Below are 15,743 nucleotides of genomic sequence, written 5' to 3'. Positions count from 1 at the left end.
AGTAAGGATTTTTATATTGCTTTAATGCTGAGAAATGTATCATTCTCATATGTTAAGAGATCGTACCCCTTCTCTGTCAGCTGTTGCTACTTTTGTCATCCATATCTCAGAGCTTTTCTATTTTCCATCTGTCTTCCATGCTGCCTTCTGGTAGAACTTTTCAACATCATGGACTTTATCTTCAGTTGAATCTATCCTGTTTCTCTTATTTGTTGCCTATTTTAGTTATTGTATTTTTCATACTTAACATTCCCACTCTTGTAGATTTCTTGGTCTTGTTGCATGTTGTTAATCTTCCTCATCTCTAAGTATATTTATATTCTTGTTTAAATTCTCTAATTATGCTGCTTCAGATGATAATCATTTCACTCTAATTGTCCCCTTGAAGTGTCTAGTTATTCTTTGAGCTCCAGCACATTAGGCAATACCAGTTACCCTAATAATGAATATTTGGGGAGAAATGAAGGTCTGTGACAAGGAGAAGAGTGCAGGGTGAGCCTAAGTAGTAGAGCACTAGTTGCCTTAGACTGAAAGTTTTCTGCCAGTCCAGGCAATTTTTATGGTGTGCTTTGTAGGGTGGGGGACTAGTCTCCTTTGGTTGTCAATTCATTATTCCTAGATTGCATCAAATACATGTTTGAAGGCTTTGAACCAGTGCAGCTTTCATCAGCCCTGGCATTGGGCTCTTGGAAGGGTGAAGATGACAGACAATGATGGTTGCAAGGCAGGAGCAGAACTTAAAAAGCTTTCTTGCGAAATTGCTATCTTCCAGCCTGTCCGCACTGCTACCTACTGTGGCCGTTCCCTCCCTAAGTTGTTGGTTACCCTGTACAGTTAAACACAACCTCCAGTCTTACCTGAAATTGCTTATGGTGTGTGTGTGCCTCAGCAGTTGCTTCATTCTTGTTCTAAAGTTTCTGGGATTAGCTTTTTGGGGGAGCAAGAAAAGCCAGAAGCCCATGCTAGTTCACCACCTTGGCAGAATAGTGCTTTTTACTTAAAATTAACAGAAATAGAAAGTTGGTATCTTCAAGTGTTTGTTTTTTATTTCTAATAATCTTAAGTAAACTGGTGGCTAAGTAAGTGAATTATTTGATTTACAAAAGTTTGTGGCAGGAAAGTTTAACCTGGATTTTGTATCTGTTGCACAGATTCCCTGAAGTTATTTAAATTTTAAGTGTGAACATTTATTGTTAGAGAGGTTTAATCATTCTTTAGGAGACTCATAACCTAGTGTGTATAACCTTTTAAAAATCAGTGCCCCCTGTTCACATTAGCAGACATGGAATCAACCTAAATGCCCATCAATGACAGATCTGGTACAGAAAATGTATACACCACGTAATACTGTGCAGCCATATAAAGAACGAGATCATGTCTTTTGTGGGAACGTGGATGGAGCTAGAGGCTATTATCCTTAGCAAAGTAACACATGAACAGAGAACCAAATATCGCACGTTCCCACTTACAAGTAGGAGCTAAATGATGAGAACTCATGAACACAAAGAAGGAAACAACAGACACTGGGGTTACTTGAGGGTGGAGTGTGAGAGGAGGGAGAGGAGCAGAAAATTAACTATTGGGTACTGGGCTTAATACTTGGGTGATAAAATAATCTGTATAGCAAACCTTCACATATACCCCTAAACCTAAAATAAAATTTTAACAAAACAGTGCTTCACAGTTCATTGTATGGTGTATGAATTTTATCTCATCAAAGCTGTTATTTATTTTTGAGACAGGGTCTCATTCTGTCAGCCAGGCTGGAGTGCAGTGGTGGTGCAATCTTGCTGAATTCAGCCTCGACATCCCAGGCTCAGGTGGTGCTCTCATCTTAGCCTTCCAAGTGACTGGGACCACAGGCATGCACCACCACACCCAGCTAATTTTTGTATTTTTTGTAAAAACAGGGTTTTGCCATGTTGCCCAGGCTGGTCTTGAGCTTTTGGGCTAAAGCAATCCACCCGCCTCGGCTTCCCAAGGTGCTGGGACTACAGTTGTGAGCCATAGCACCTGGCCTAACACTGTTATTTTAAAAATCCATGTCTCCTCTTTATAGTATGTTACACTCGTATTTAATAATGTAATTACTAATTCCTAATTAAATATGGAGACTAAAATAAAATAATGGTGTGTGGAATCTTGTCCTTTTTCCTGATATGCATATGCTCCCCTCCTTTTTCCTAATAACTTGTATAGGTGAGATATATGTAAAAGAAAAATCCAAGTAATCATTGTTCTCAGAATTAAGATGGTCTGTCCTGACTTCAGCAATGACAAGTCCAACACTTAACTTGGGTAAAGATTTAGGGTTGACAATATGATTTACATTTTGTTTATCAATTTACCTTGTTACATTTCTACTTTTGAAATATAGCCAGTGGGTCAATATATTTATATCTATTTGATTTTTATTTACTTTGAATCTACCTTTTGCTTCAGATAAAAAACCTGTCATTCACTAACTCCAATGCTTCAGTTTCAGTATGACAAAAGAAGTGTGACTTCCATTTTACTATGATGCCATATAACTGATTTCTAACCTTTCAGCCTGCCTAGGGTAGTTAAAAGACGAGTGAATGCTCTCAAAAACCTGCAAGTTAAATGTGCACAGATAGAAGCCAAATTCTATGAGGAAGTTCACGATCTTGAAAGGAAGTATGCTGTTCTCTATCAGCCTCTGTTTGATAAGGTAATGCTTTCTCCTACTTTGTTTAATTTATCTAACATTCTAGAAGACGAATTCTGGAAATATAAGCAGACTTGGAAGAGGTTAGTCTTTAGAACTCTCACTGAAATTGTTATTAGAGGCAGCACTTGGAGGAACTATCAGTAATAGCAGTTAAAGTTGTGGTATGCATTTGTTAAATTTCTAAGACTTCTTAGTGAGAAACTAGTGGTTTTAGCTTGGATGCCAGTGTTTTTATACAGCCTTTTTTTTTTTTAATCATTTTAGCGATTTGAGATTATTAATGCAATTTATGAACCCACGGAAGAAGAATGTGAATGGAAACCAGATGAAGAAGATGAGATTTCGGTTAGTACCAACTTTATTTTAGTATGTTTTTTAGATGATAAAATCTTAGGACTTGTCAGAAATGTTAGCATTTAGTGATGGAGTACAATATTATGTAACCAGTTGTATTTTTTTCATTTTTTAATTTTACATCTTTATTACATGTTTTTCTAATACTTTATTTTTAAAAAACAGTCATTCAAGATTGTAATTTGCATGGCAATAAGCAGTGGTTTCATGGGTTCTAAGTTTCTTAAGTGTCCACAGCAGTTTAAAACACCACAAGTCTTATTTTCAATTTGTAGCACCTGACTTAAAGTTTAAATTCATCTAATGCATCATTAAAACTGTCATTTTCTTTTGTGAAAAGACATACTTCAATTGCTATTTCCAGGACTATATATTGAACATGGGTGTACATTATTTTTAATTGGTTAGCAGAATTTTACTCATGTAATTTATATCCAGAATAAGAACCTCTAGCATCTCTGAATGGCCTTCTACTCAGAACGATGATGATAAATGTCTAAAATGTATCTGGGGTGCCCCCACTTGACATTACCAAACATGTTTCCAAATAATCTTAGAAAATATGATTCTTTAAACATATGCATACCGCACAGTGCACCATCACTTCCTTAACCATTTTCCAATTGTTCCATTTATAACATTTGCAATTTTTTATTATAAATCATATTGTGATGAATACTTTCATCCATAAGTTTTATTGCAAGGCTTATTGTTTCTTCTAATGTCTTCTAATTTCAAAGAAGTGGCTTACTGGTTCAAACAGTGCACATACATGGTTTTAAGGCTTTTAGTATACTTTACCAAATAATCTCCAGAATATCTCGAACAACTCCTACCAGCAGTATGTTATTGTGCCCATAGGGTGGACTTCATAACAACCACGCAAATTAAACTACAGATCTATTAGATTCTCACCCATCTCAAAACTATCACATCAAAGAAGCAAGGAGACATATTATTGGTGAGGAAGCGAAATTCAAATTCTTTTAAAAAGGTCACTCAGCATTAGATCAGTAAAATAATCAACAAAAATGCTCACCACAAAAACTCTACTGGGTTTTTCAAAAAATAAAAAGAGAGAAAGAGAAAGGCCAGGTGCGGTGGCTCATGCCTGTAATCCCAGCACTTTGGGAGGCCGAGGTGGGCCAATCACGAAGTCAGGAGTTTGAGACCAGCCTGGCCAACATGGTGAAATCCCGTCTCTACTAAAAATTCAAAATATTAGCTGGGCGTGGAGGCGGGTGCCTCTAATCCCACCTACTCGGGAGGCTGAGGCAGGAGAATCACTTGAATCCGGGAGGCTGAGGTTGCAGTGAGCCGAGATCGCGCCACTGCACTCCAGCCCAGGCGACAGTGTGAGACTCCGTCTCAAAAAAAAAAAAAAAAGTACCAAATGACCAAAATTTTTTATTTGACTAAATTCTATTCATGTATGAGCATGACAGTCTCTCCTGTTTATTTGACTTTGGCAATAAAAAAAATAAGCAGCCTTGTACAGAACAGTGAAAATGCCAAGAACGAGGGCAGTCTACAGTTCTACTGTAGAATATATGTATATATGTAAAGGCCTCTCTCCCTTTGGCCATATCAACTGTCAGTTCAGGCCATTAACTACAGACAAATTTTCAGATTCACTTCTTCTCCAAGATCTTCGAAGCTGTCATCATCTACTTCTGGCTATTTTTCCTGAATGACCTCAATTATGTCATCTGTAAAGTCTCCTTGAATGATAATTTCATCCTCGTCTGTTACTGAGGCACCACAGGAGAATTTTTGAGCAAAAAATCTTTGTGTGATTTAAGATCAATTTCAAAAGTTACAAGGCTACAAGTCTTGTCACATATTTCTTCTTTGCTCTGGGAATTTTGGCTATAGTAACCTTTTGTGGTACCGTCTTTGTTTTTTGTTTTATTTGACCCCTTCCACCTCTCTTCTGTTTTTTCTTTTCCTCCTCTTCCCCTGCTGTTCCTTGACCCTGACAAATTCCAGCTTCTTGTTTGGGTGAATTTTCCACAGTAAGTTTTGCAAATTCATTTGGAAAATTCTTCTCTAATCATTGTCTACATTTAGCAACATCAGGCATATATATTCACAGTACTCTGTTGGTAATGAACAGACTCCACAATAAAGGACTCAAAGTGGGTAATCAGCATCTAACTTGGCACTGTTCCTTGGGTCTCCTTTGCAGTCAGCCCCGCTGGATTCAGAAATGTCAGCAGCCATTTCACAAACCCAGGCGGTTGCACAGGCCCCGCCAGCTCCGCTCCTGCCACTATTGCCAGCTGAACTGACAAATGCAACTCGTTTCCTCGGCCAGGGCCTCCCTAGAGCATCAGTTGTATTTTTATACCTAGGAAATATTTTTCCTTTTTGTAAGAATGATAATGCAGATGAGCTGTTATTCAACCTGGCATCACCATCTGTACTCAAAAAATCATTATTTCCTTACATTTTATAGTTTTTTTGTTTAAAAGACAGGGACTTGCTCTGTTGCCCAGGCTGGAGTGCACTGGCATGATCTTGGCTTACTGCAGCTCATTCCTGGGCCCAAGCTATTCTCCCACCTCAGCCTCCCAAGTTGCTAGGACTATCTGAAGCTACCATGCCCAGCTTAATCTACATTTTTTTGTAGAGGCAGTCTTCTTGCCTAGGCTGGTCTTGGACTCCTGGCTTCAAGCAATCTTTGCACCTCAGCCTCCCAAACTGTTGGGATTATGGGCTTGAACCATTGAGCCACTGTGCCCAGCCTATTTTTATAGTTTTTTTGAGTCTTTGTTGCCCAGGCTGGAGTACAGTCTCGGCTCATTGCAACCTCCACCTCCTGGGTTCAAGCAATTCTTCTGCCTCCTCCTCCCAGTAACTGGATGACAGGCGTGCGCCACCATGCCTGACTGATTTTTTGTACTTTTAATAGAGATGGAGTTTCATCATGTTGGCCAGGCTGGTCTCCAACTCCTGACCTTAAGTGATCCGCCCACCCTCAGCTTCCCAAAGTGCTGGGATTACAAGCGTGAGCCACTGCACCTGGCTTACAGTTTTTAGTTTGTAGATTCATTATAACTTTTTTTTTTTTGAACTTCATGATAGGCTGAGGATTGTTGCCATTTTCAAGTGAAGACATGGAGGCTTCTAAGTGACTTGCCCACAATGAATAATGGCAGAGCTGTGACACACATTCAGTGCTGTGTTAAGTGATCCACCTCTCTAGCATTGCTATTTTATGTTGTTTGGTAAAGAGAATATAATGTTTTGAATTAAGAACACCATGGGGTGAGGCATTGGACCAAGTTAGTATTTCTGTTGCTTTTCTTGTTTATTATGCTTAAGTCTTCATTTTTAATTAGTGAAGTTTTTTTTTTTTTTTTTTTTTTTTTTTTTTACTAAAATGGTTTTTCCTACACATCTTGGTCACCTTAGTGGTTCTCTTTGGAGGGCTGTGGTAGCAGTAATTTTGATGGGATTAAGGTTTGTTATGGGCAATGGCGGTGTTTACGCAGACTAGAACTTTGAAGGTAGTATCTGGTGACTGTGCTTTTTGGTTTTTACACCTTTGCTACTTTATCATGAGGTCTAATCTATGTATTAAATAATGTTTGCTGTCACTTATCAAGGAGGAATTGAAAGAAAAGGCCAAGATTGAAGATGAGAAAAAGGATGAAGAAAAAGAAGATCCCAAAGGAATTCCTGAATTTTGGTTAACTGTTTTTAAGAATGTTGACTTGCTCAGTGATATGGTTCAGGTAATTTTATTCATAAACATACCATTTACTTAGAAGGGTAAACCTTTGAAGTTTAAATGGCTGTGATCACTGTTCTCTTCAGTGTTGATCTTTTTAGAATGATTGCTTACTTTTGAAATAACTAATATCTGTAGAAGGGAAATTACAGCTTTGATTAATGTAATCAAATAAATTACAGTTTATTTTAAAAAATGAGATAATGGTCCCATTGATAATTGCTCATTACCGACTGGTGTTTTCTCATAACCCTGTGCCTTTTGTCTTTACATACTTAGTATGGAAGTATGATGGGAAAGTTAATCTTATAGCTGCAATTATGCAATTCCCTTAACTCTTCCAGGATAAATTTGCATTTTAAAAGAATACCATAAAGATGTTAAACTCATTCACAATGGTTACATTCTCTAGCAAACGATAACAGTTGTCACCTTTGGGAAACTGCCTCAAGCATTTCTTGAGTGAGCCCCTACCGTCTACATTGTATTAGTACATGTTGCCCTGTCTTGTCATTGTTGGAAGTTACATGTGAAAAAGAAATGATCTCCACACAATTACTGCTTATTACAATTCTACTTTAGCAAAGTGGAAAAGGAACGACCAGGAGGAAGGGGACAAGCAGCTAGCTGGAAAAGGCAGCGATTACAATCAGGAAACATTTTTAAAGTAGATATGCCTTATTTAGACTTGATTTTGAATTTTTCAACCTATATAATGATTTAGTTGTCTATTTGGACACTTTTTCTCTACCGGTGGCAGTAGAACTACAGTATAAATTAGCTTTAGTATAAGCCATAACCTGGAGAATAAGTCTTAAGGTTCATAACTGCTATACAAAACTACTTTAAAATATATCTCAGTCAGCTGGTGTCTGTGTAGTAACAGAACACAGTCCTCGAATGCCATGTTATTCATTATTATTTTTTTAATTTGAAGGAACACGATGAACCTATTCTGAAGCACTTGAAAGATATTAAAGTGAAGTTCTCAGATGCTGGCCAGCCTATGGTAAAAGAACTTTGAAATATTTATAATTTTGTAACATGCTTACAGGTAGATAAATAGAAGCTTTTAAAAAGATAACATTCAAGGGTAAGGTTGGTACTCTTTGTTATAGTGAATAAATATTTGGATGCTGCTAATTGTGAGGCAGTATTTATTCCTTTTCCTCCTTCTGAACATGTACTGTGTTTGAAACACAGATAATCCTTGTTCCTGGATAAGTGGATAAAAATAATGCTAAGGGAACATGAATAAGTACTTTTTCTGCATTAAAAGGCATGAGCTTGGGAATTACACAAAACTGATGTTAGAGGATGCCCGCTCCCTAATAAGGAAAGATCAGCCAACAAGCTGTCCACCAAACCACCAGTATTAATGTCAACTAAGAGCAAAACTACTAAGAATATAGGCTGTAGATGCTTAAGGTTGGGCTTTTTCTGTGTCAAGTTCACGTTTAGTCTACTATTTAAAAGTCTGATTCCTCTGGTAGTTGGAGAGTAAGGGAGACAACATGGTCACTTTATTCAGGTATGCCTTGCCTGTCGTGTAAACATATTAATTATTTAATAGTTGTAAATTGAAACTAAGTTTTATTCAGTTCAATTTGTACCTCATTCTGATTTTAACGTAATTTTTTTGATTTTAACATAATTTGGGGCTCATCTGACAGTCTGTCCCATTCTTAAATATTTCATGGCTAGGTGCGGTGGCTCACGCCTGTAATCCCAGCACTTTGGGAGGCCGAGGTGGGTGGATCACTTGGTCTGGAGTTCAAGACCAGCCTGTCCAACATGGTGAAACCCTGTCTGTACTAAAAATACAAAAATTAACTGGGTGTGGTGGCACACACCTATAATCCCAGATAATTGGCAGGCTGGGGCACCAGAATCACTTGAATCTGGGAGGCAAAGGTTGCAGTGAGCTGATATTGTGCCCCTGCACTCCGGCCTGGGCAACAATGCAAGACTCAGTCTCAAAAAGAAGAAGATTGTATTTCAGAGTAGAAAAAATGTATGAGGTGTAGGTATTTAACTGATTTTTATGCTTCCTCTCCCCAGAGTTTTGTCTTAGAATTTCACTTTGAACCCAATGAATATTTTACAAATGAAGTGCTGACAAAGACATACAGGATGAGGTCAGAACCAGATGATTCTGATCCCTTTTCTTTTGATGGACCAGAAATTATGGGTTGTACAGGGTGAGTTTAATTTTACTACCTTAACAAAATGTTTTTTCTGTTTTTGTTATACTTGATTTGTATACTTGGTTATTTTCAGTTTCATATGTACATAGTCTGTCTCTGAACATTTTGGTAATATGTTTTCTGAAAAGTGCTTATCAATTTTCCTGTAATTCTCCTTGGACCCATGAGTGTCTCACATATATTTCTGCAAATGAATGCTTCTTTAAATTATACTATGTGTTTGTGCTAATTGTAAATATGTTTATTTTAAATATTTGCTTAGAAATAAAATTTTTCCCTTTATACTGCTATAAAAAACATTTGAAGCAATTCACTCTTCTAAAATTTGAAATCTAAATAGAACATTTACTTCTAAAAGTTTAGCAGTTGAAAGATTGTCAACTGTAATATATTTTTTTTCTTTGTTTTGCAAGGTGTCAGATAGATTGGAAAAAAGGAAAGAATGTCACTTTGAAAACTATTAAGAAGAAGCAGAAACACAAGGGACGTGGGACAGTTCGTACTGTGACTAAAACAGTTTCCAATGACTCTTTCTTTAACTTTTTTGCCCCTCCTGAAGGTAAATAATGTTTTAGCTTGAGTATTAATGGTTGTTTTATAAAAAGCATTGTTTAGCTTCTTATTCATTGTAATTTCTTTTCTCAATTTTGCAGTTCCTGAGAGTGGAGATCTGGTAAGTTGAATTTTTACATATTTATTGAATTGTTAAGTATATTTGAAATTAAAGCACTGAATTTCAAAAGTGGAGAGTGGGATGGTTGTTACATTGAGTTCTGAGGCCTACAATGCATGGGGCAGACTTTTTGGATATGAAAAATAATTCCATTCAAAATGGTATCAGTGCCTCTACTGAGAAACGCTGAGATAAAAAGCTTAAGGTTTTCTTTTCTTTTGAAACTTACACATATTGCTATGAGGGATTTACCTTTTCAAAACTATTGTCTTCCTTAGTAAAACCAGAATATATTAAGTCATATACTGTTATATTCCTAACTACGTTATGGTTCGAATTCATTCCTGAATTTGTTACTCCAATGTAAATATGGTTTCATATTGTGACTAAGTATGTTCACATATATGGCATATGGCAAAGAACATGAAATGTTCCTGCCATATAGACTGAACTGAGGAACAACCTTAAAGTCTATACATGCAAGGTAGGGCAGGTATGTTTTGAATTTGGTTTTCTTTTGGGCATGTTTTTGAATTTAAATTAACTGAGATAGTTTAAATAGTTTGTACATGTATGGAATTAGAAATTAACCTAAACTGAATACTTTTGAATTGGAATACTCTTGGCTAAGACTTAGAACAAATCTGTAAAAGGCAAAAGTAAGTATTTCTGGCTTGGCTTATAGGACAAAAAAAGAGAACATAAAGCAGTGTGAATTTCAGGTGAGAAAAACTACTTTAAGTATTAAGATAGAGCATCACACTATTTTCATATCAGTGGATGGGTTGGAGTTTGTGTTCAAGTTCTGGGTTTTTTTTTTTTTGTTACTAAATATTGATGATGACAAAACAGTCTAGTTAAGGATAGAAAACCTCCACCTGTGGTTTGAATTCCTCCCCACCCCCCTTTTGGACTTTTTTATTTATTAGATTATGTTGTTGACTCAAACATTCATGGAATTCACAGAGGGTGTGCTCATTGTTTAGTATCGTAGAACTTAAAGTGGGATTCTTTTATTTTATTATTATTTTTTTTGAGATGAAGTATTGCTCTGTGGTCCAGGCTGGAGTGCAGTGGCGCGATCTCCGCTCACCGCAACCTCTGCCTCCCGGGTTCAAGCAATTCTCCTGCCTCAGCCTCCCGAGTAGGTGGGATTACAGGCACGTGCCACTGAACCTGCTAATTTTTGTATTTTTAGTAGAGACGGGGTTTCACCATGTTGGCCAGGCTGGTCTTGAACTCCTGACCTCAGGTAATCTGCCTGCCTTGGCCTCCCAAAGTGCTAGGATTACAGGCGTGAGCCACTGCACCTGGCCAAAGTGGGATTATTTTAATTGTGAATAATGTCAGACCCACTTTTGCCATGTGTTTTGCCATTAAATAGAAATCCTAAGCCAGGTACAGCTTCAGGCACCTGTAGTCCCAGCTGCTCTGGTGGCGGAGGTGGAAGGATCACTTGAGGCCAACCTGGGCAACATAGCGAGACCCTGTCTCTAAAAAAGAAAAGTGTTAGGGGCACCTGATTTAGTTAGTATATTGTCTTTCTGAACTGGGACTGTCTCATTTGGGATTAGTAGACTTAAAACTGTACAACTGTTTGGGTACTGTCTTTTAGGAACTATAAAGTGATCCTCTGTGGTTGTTTATTATGTCCTGCTATTTGCTATATACTTAACAATATTAACAATAACTGTATATTAACAGTAACCCAAGGGTTTTTTTTTTTTTTTCTATTTGGTGTTTTCAATAATATTTTAAAAGGAAAGTTGCGGACATGTAACAGTTGCTTTTATGTATTTATGTTTAAACCAGCAAAAACTAAGCAGTTCTAATTTTTATTCTTCACAATTTATCTTAGTATGCATACTGGCCTGCTAGCTTATTTTCTTTTTGTTAAAAACTTGGAAAAGTTATTAAGGAAATTTAAAAATGACAAATCATTTGTTAACATGGTGTGAGAAAAATCATGGAAAGTAAAAAGTAAAGTTAAGCATTTCTCCCTTCATCATATAATTTAAACTGAAGAGTCTATCTTTTTTTTTTTTTTTCGGTTGCCCAGGCTAGAGTACACTGGTGTGATCACAGCTCATTTCAGCCTCAAGCTGCTGGGCTCCAGCAGTCCTCCCACCTCAGCCTCTCAAGTAGCTGAGACTACAGGCGTGTGCCACCCTGCCCAGCTAATTGTTGATTTTTTGTACAAACGCGGGGGTCTGACTATGTTACCTAGGTTGCTCTCGAACTTCTGGGCTCAAGTGATCCTCCTACTTTGGCCTCCTGAAGTGTTGGGACTACAGGTGTGAGCCATCACACTCAGCCTCTAAGAGTCTTACATGTGCCAAATTAAGTAACACAGTTATTCCTAAATTTTTTGCTTTTGTTTTCCTTTAAAAATAGGATGATGATGCTGAAGCTATCCTTGCTGCAGACTTCGAAATTGGTCACTTTTTACGTGAGCGTATAATCCCAAGATCAGTGTTATATTTTACCGGAGAAGCTATTGAAGATGATGATGATGATGTAAGTGAATTTGAATCCTGCAAAGAAATAATTGGGTGAGGGTATAGTGGTCAGAATTGGTAATAGATTAGTTTAGTTTTTAAGAAGCAGGATATAATATAATTCAAAATTAGGCTAATTACTGATGTTCTGTATATAGCTTTTCTGGGTTTTAAATATGTCTCCTTAGGATTTTTGGATTCATTTATCTTAGCTTTTAATTTTCTGCTAGTAAGATTCTTCTGAGTTATGAAACTTTTTTATGTTTGGTTAGTGCTATAGATCTATTATGCCCTTGCCTTGACTTCACAGAACTAGGACATTTTTTAGTGCACAAGAAAACATTTACTGGGAGGCATAGAATTTCTATTCAAGGTAGTATTGAATGATGATTAGGTTAAGATTAGGTTGCATATAGATGTTTTGAATATGTTTATTGCTCAACGGCAATGTTTAGAGTAGGCTTTAGGTCCTTTTCGTACAGTGCATTCCACATTTAAGTGTAGGGGGGAGTAATATTTACAGTAATACTTGTCTGATCATCCACTTTATCCACATGATTGTACTCTGTTCTTTAATTTTATAAATTGGCAGTGAGCTGAGTGATTCTTGCAGCTACTATGTGTTTTAATTTATAATCAGCCCCTTGATAGGAAAGTAGGTTTTCTCTTTTTAGACACTAGTTTATACAGTGATAAATGTTACTGATGCTACTCTGAAATGTGTGTTACATTCACTCAACACTTAACGCTGTTTTTCCTTTTCAGTATGATGAAGAAGGTGAAGAAGCGGATGAGGTAATGTTTACCAAATGAGCAAATAATTCTCTGTGGTTAACACATTGAGAAGCAAATTGAATGACTTATGTATTCCTTTGCTATAATCATTCTGTGATTTGGGATAAAAACATTTTGGAAAACATGATTTTAGAATTCTACAGCCAAACAATGTATGTATAAGGTTTCAATAAATAAATTGCAAAACTCAGCAACATTTTTTTATTTCAAATAATTTTGTTCTGCTGCAGGGTTATCAGCTCTTTGAAGAAGTCAAAAGCTGCAGTAAACTTTTCCAACGTTGGCTGCAGTAACTATTTTCAATAAAAGCTGTCTGGATGTCTCAAGTTGTGTTGGGAAATTTTTCATATTAGAAGCTTTCAAATTAAATTGTATTATCATCAAACTCTGTAATCATGAAAATCTGTTGATCCGTAGAGTAACTTGTATTAAATTTTCCCTACATTATGAGCCAATTTACCTACTATGTACATACTTCATGGATGCATTTTGAACTTTAATATAGGAAGGGGAAGAAGAAGGAGATGAGGAAAATGATCCAGACTATGACCCAAAGGTGAGCAAAATTAGTGCTGCTTTCTATGAAATTTAAGATAGCTAAAGTAAGAGTTGGTGTTTCTGAGTATCAAGTTTCTCTCTGTTAGTCTTTAATAAATAAAGCCTATTGACTGGATAACTTTCTTTTTTCAGTCCCACTGGCATTTTGAACAGTACACATAATTTCAGTGGACCTTTTTCTAAAAAACATTGTTTTTTGTTGGGACTTTGTACTTTTTACAGTTTCAGGTACAGTGAACCCTAGGATTCTATTTTAATGGGACAAATTTATAAGTTTTTAAGCATTAGAAAATAAACAGAGGTTTTTAAAAGATCTGGTTGTAGGAGTGTTTGGGAACTGGGGAGCAGTGCAGTTTGTTAGATCCTTCCAACTACTCTTACTCAGTCCCTGACAGTCCTAGTCTATTATTCCTGAGAATTTGTTATATTAGGATTAGCAAAAGCAAAGCTGATTGGTAATATAACTAACATAAATTGCTTGGTAACTTTATTTTTTTAAGATCATGGTTTAGCATGTGTCACATTTTATGGAGTTAATTCTACAGTGTAAAGTTTGAGCTTGATTTTAGCATTTCAGTGACTTGCTAATAAAATAAATAATTTACCACCATTGTCCTATACCATTTCTTTTGACAACAGTGAGCTACTGTTATAATTAAGGCAGTAATTACTATTGAGAAATTCACTGAAGCAGGTAGAAGAAGATAGATTGACTTGTTGTTTTCCTTTAACAGAAGGATCAAAACCCAGCAGAGTGCAAGCAGCAGTGAAGCAGGATGTATGTGGCCTTGAGGATAACCTGCACTGTAATAGCCTAAACACAACTCTTATTTACTTACAGCCTTATTGTTTTTGTATTTTCTTGGTAGACTAGGTAATTTTTTTTTAAAGGACAGGAAACTGATATTTTAAAGACCAATTTGTTCTACCTAGCATTTTAACTAGTTTTTCTGCCAGATACGTTGAATGCACAAATTCTGTCATGCATGTTCATTCATTGCTACATAATTTGGTTCTTCTGGAATATTTTTATGTAGCTCTTGGAGTACAGCTATGAAAATTAACAACTGTTAAAGGAAATACCTTTTTTTTTTTTCGTAATTTTTTCCTTGAAGAACCAAAGTATTTTTTCAGCTGGTTGTTGAATAGGGTTAAGTCCGCTTGGATTAGCTGTGCCTTTCATTACTTTGTTACAGAAATGCAGTAACTTATACTAAGACAATTTATTGTTTAAAAAAAAAATTGGCAAGACAACTATATGGTTAAGAATTTCCAGTATGACCACACCCAATAACTGTATTAGTGTGTTTAATGGATTACTGTGTTTTAGGTGACATAGTTAACTGTAAAGTAACCTGACTCAGTATAGTTACTGGTACCACAGTGAGGTGAATAAAACAGGATTTTCAGAAGTTAGCCTGAATTTAACTGTACTTTTAAATTTAACCTCCATTAACTAAGCATCTTTTCTTTGTGGTAGGGTCTACCTTCTGCTTCCCTGGAAAGGATGAATTTACATCATTTGACAAGCCTATTTTGAAGTTATTTGTTGTTTGTTTGCTTGTTTTTGTTTTTGCAGCCTAAAATAAAAATTTCAAATACAATTTTAGTTCTTACAAGATAATGTCTTAATTTTGTACCAATTCAGGTAGAAGCAGAGGCCTACCTTGAATTAAGGGTTATACTCAGTTTTTACCACATTGTTGAAGAAAAGGGTACCAGCTTTGGAACAAGATACTATACTAATAAGCAAGTGTAAAAAAAAAAAAAAAAAGGAAGAAAATCTTAAGTGATTGATGCTGTTTTCTTTTTTAAAAAAAATTCAAGTTTATTTTCTTTGGATTAGAGCTAGAGAGAAAGCCCCAGGCTTCTATGGTTTCTTCTAATTCTTATTGCTTAAAGTATGAGTATGTCACTTACCCATGCTTCTGTTTACTGTGTATTAAAATGGGTAGTACTGTTTACCTAACTACCTCATGGATGTGTTAAGGCATATTGAGTTAAATCTCATATAATCTTTCTCAGTCTTGTTAAAAGCTCAAAATTTTGGGCCTATTTGTAATGCCAGTGTGACACTCAGCATTTTGTTCACACCATGCTTTGATAACTAAACTGGAAAACAAAGGTTAAGTACCTCTCTTCTGGATCTGGGCAGTCAGCACTCTTTTTAGATCTTTGTGTGGCTCCTATTTTTATAGAAGTGGATGGATGCACTATTTCACAAGGTCCA

The 15,743-nt window shown here is 36.3% G+C and overlaps 1 protein-coding gene and 1 pseudogene across 6 annotated transcripts in view; one reads left to right on the top strand and one right to left on the bottom strand.

The window, feature by feature from the left end:
• NAP1L1 (nucleosome assembly protein 1 like 1) overlaps positions 1 to 15,117 on the top strand; it is a 37,428-nt gene extending 22,311 nt beyond the window's left edge. For 4 of the 6 annotated variants that reach the window (XM_032170783.2, XM_032170789.2, XM_032170785.2 and 1 more), the window contains 12 exons: positions 2,551 to 2,692; positions 2,957 to 3,037; positions 6,658 to 6,786; positions 7,720 to 7,791; positions 8,844 to 8,983; positions 9,403 to 9,548; positions 9,643 to 9,662; positions 12,057 to 12,179; positions 12,926 to 12,955; positions 13,461 to 13,511; positions 14,248 to 14,319; positions 14,994 to 15,117. In XM_032170783.2, the coding sequence (XP_032026674.2) occupies positions 2,551 to 2,692; positions 2,957 to 3,037; positions 6,658 to 6,786; positions 7,720 to 7,791; positions 8,844 to 8,983; positions 9,403 to 9,548; positions 9,643 to 9,662; positions 12,057 to 12,179; positions 12,926 to 12,955; positions 13,461 to 13,511; positions 14,248 to 14,283 (970 nt within the window). In that variant the 3' untranslated portion in view covers positions 14,284 to 14,319; positions 14,994 to 15,117. Of the gene's footprint in view, positions 1 to 2,550; positions 2,693 to 2,956; positions 3,038 to 6,657; positions 6,787 to 7,719; positions 7,792 to 8,843; positions 8,984 to 9,402; positions 9,549 to 9,642; positions 9,663 to 12,056; positions 12,180 to 12,925; positions 12,956 to 13,185; positions 13,512 to 14,247; positions 14,320 to 14,993 lie in introns of those variants that run through there. The other 2 variants (XM_032170784.2, XR_004250916.2) reach the window with 2 other exon arrangements.
• LOC116479033 (density-regulated protein-like) lies at positions 4,658 to 5,484 on the bottom strand (annotated as a pseudogene).
• Positions 15,118 to 15,743: the final 626 nt, after the last annotated feature.

The sequence above is a fragment of the Hylobates moloch genome, unplaced genomic scaffold (genome assembly GCF_009828535.3).
Source record: "Hylobates moloch isolate HMO894 unplaced genomic scaffold, HMol_V3 SCAFFOLD_12, whole genome shotgun sequence".
NCBI classification, from domain to species: domain Eukaryota; kingdom Metazoa; phylum Chordata; class Mammalia; order Primates; family Hylobatidae; genus Hylobates; species Hylobates moloch.
This window is presented reverse-complemented; position numbering and strand designations above follow the sequence as displayed.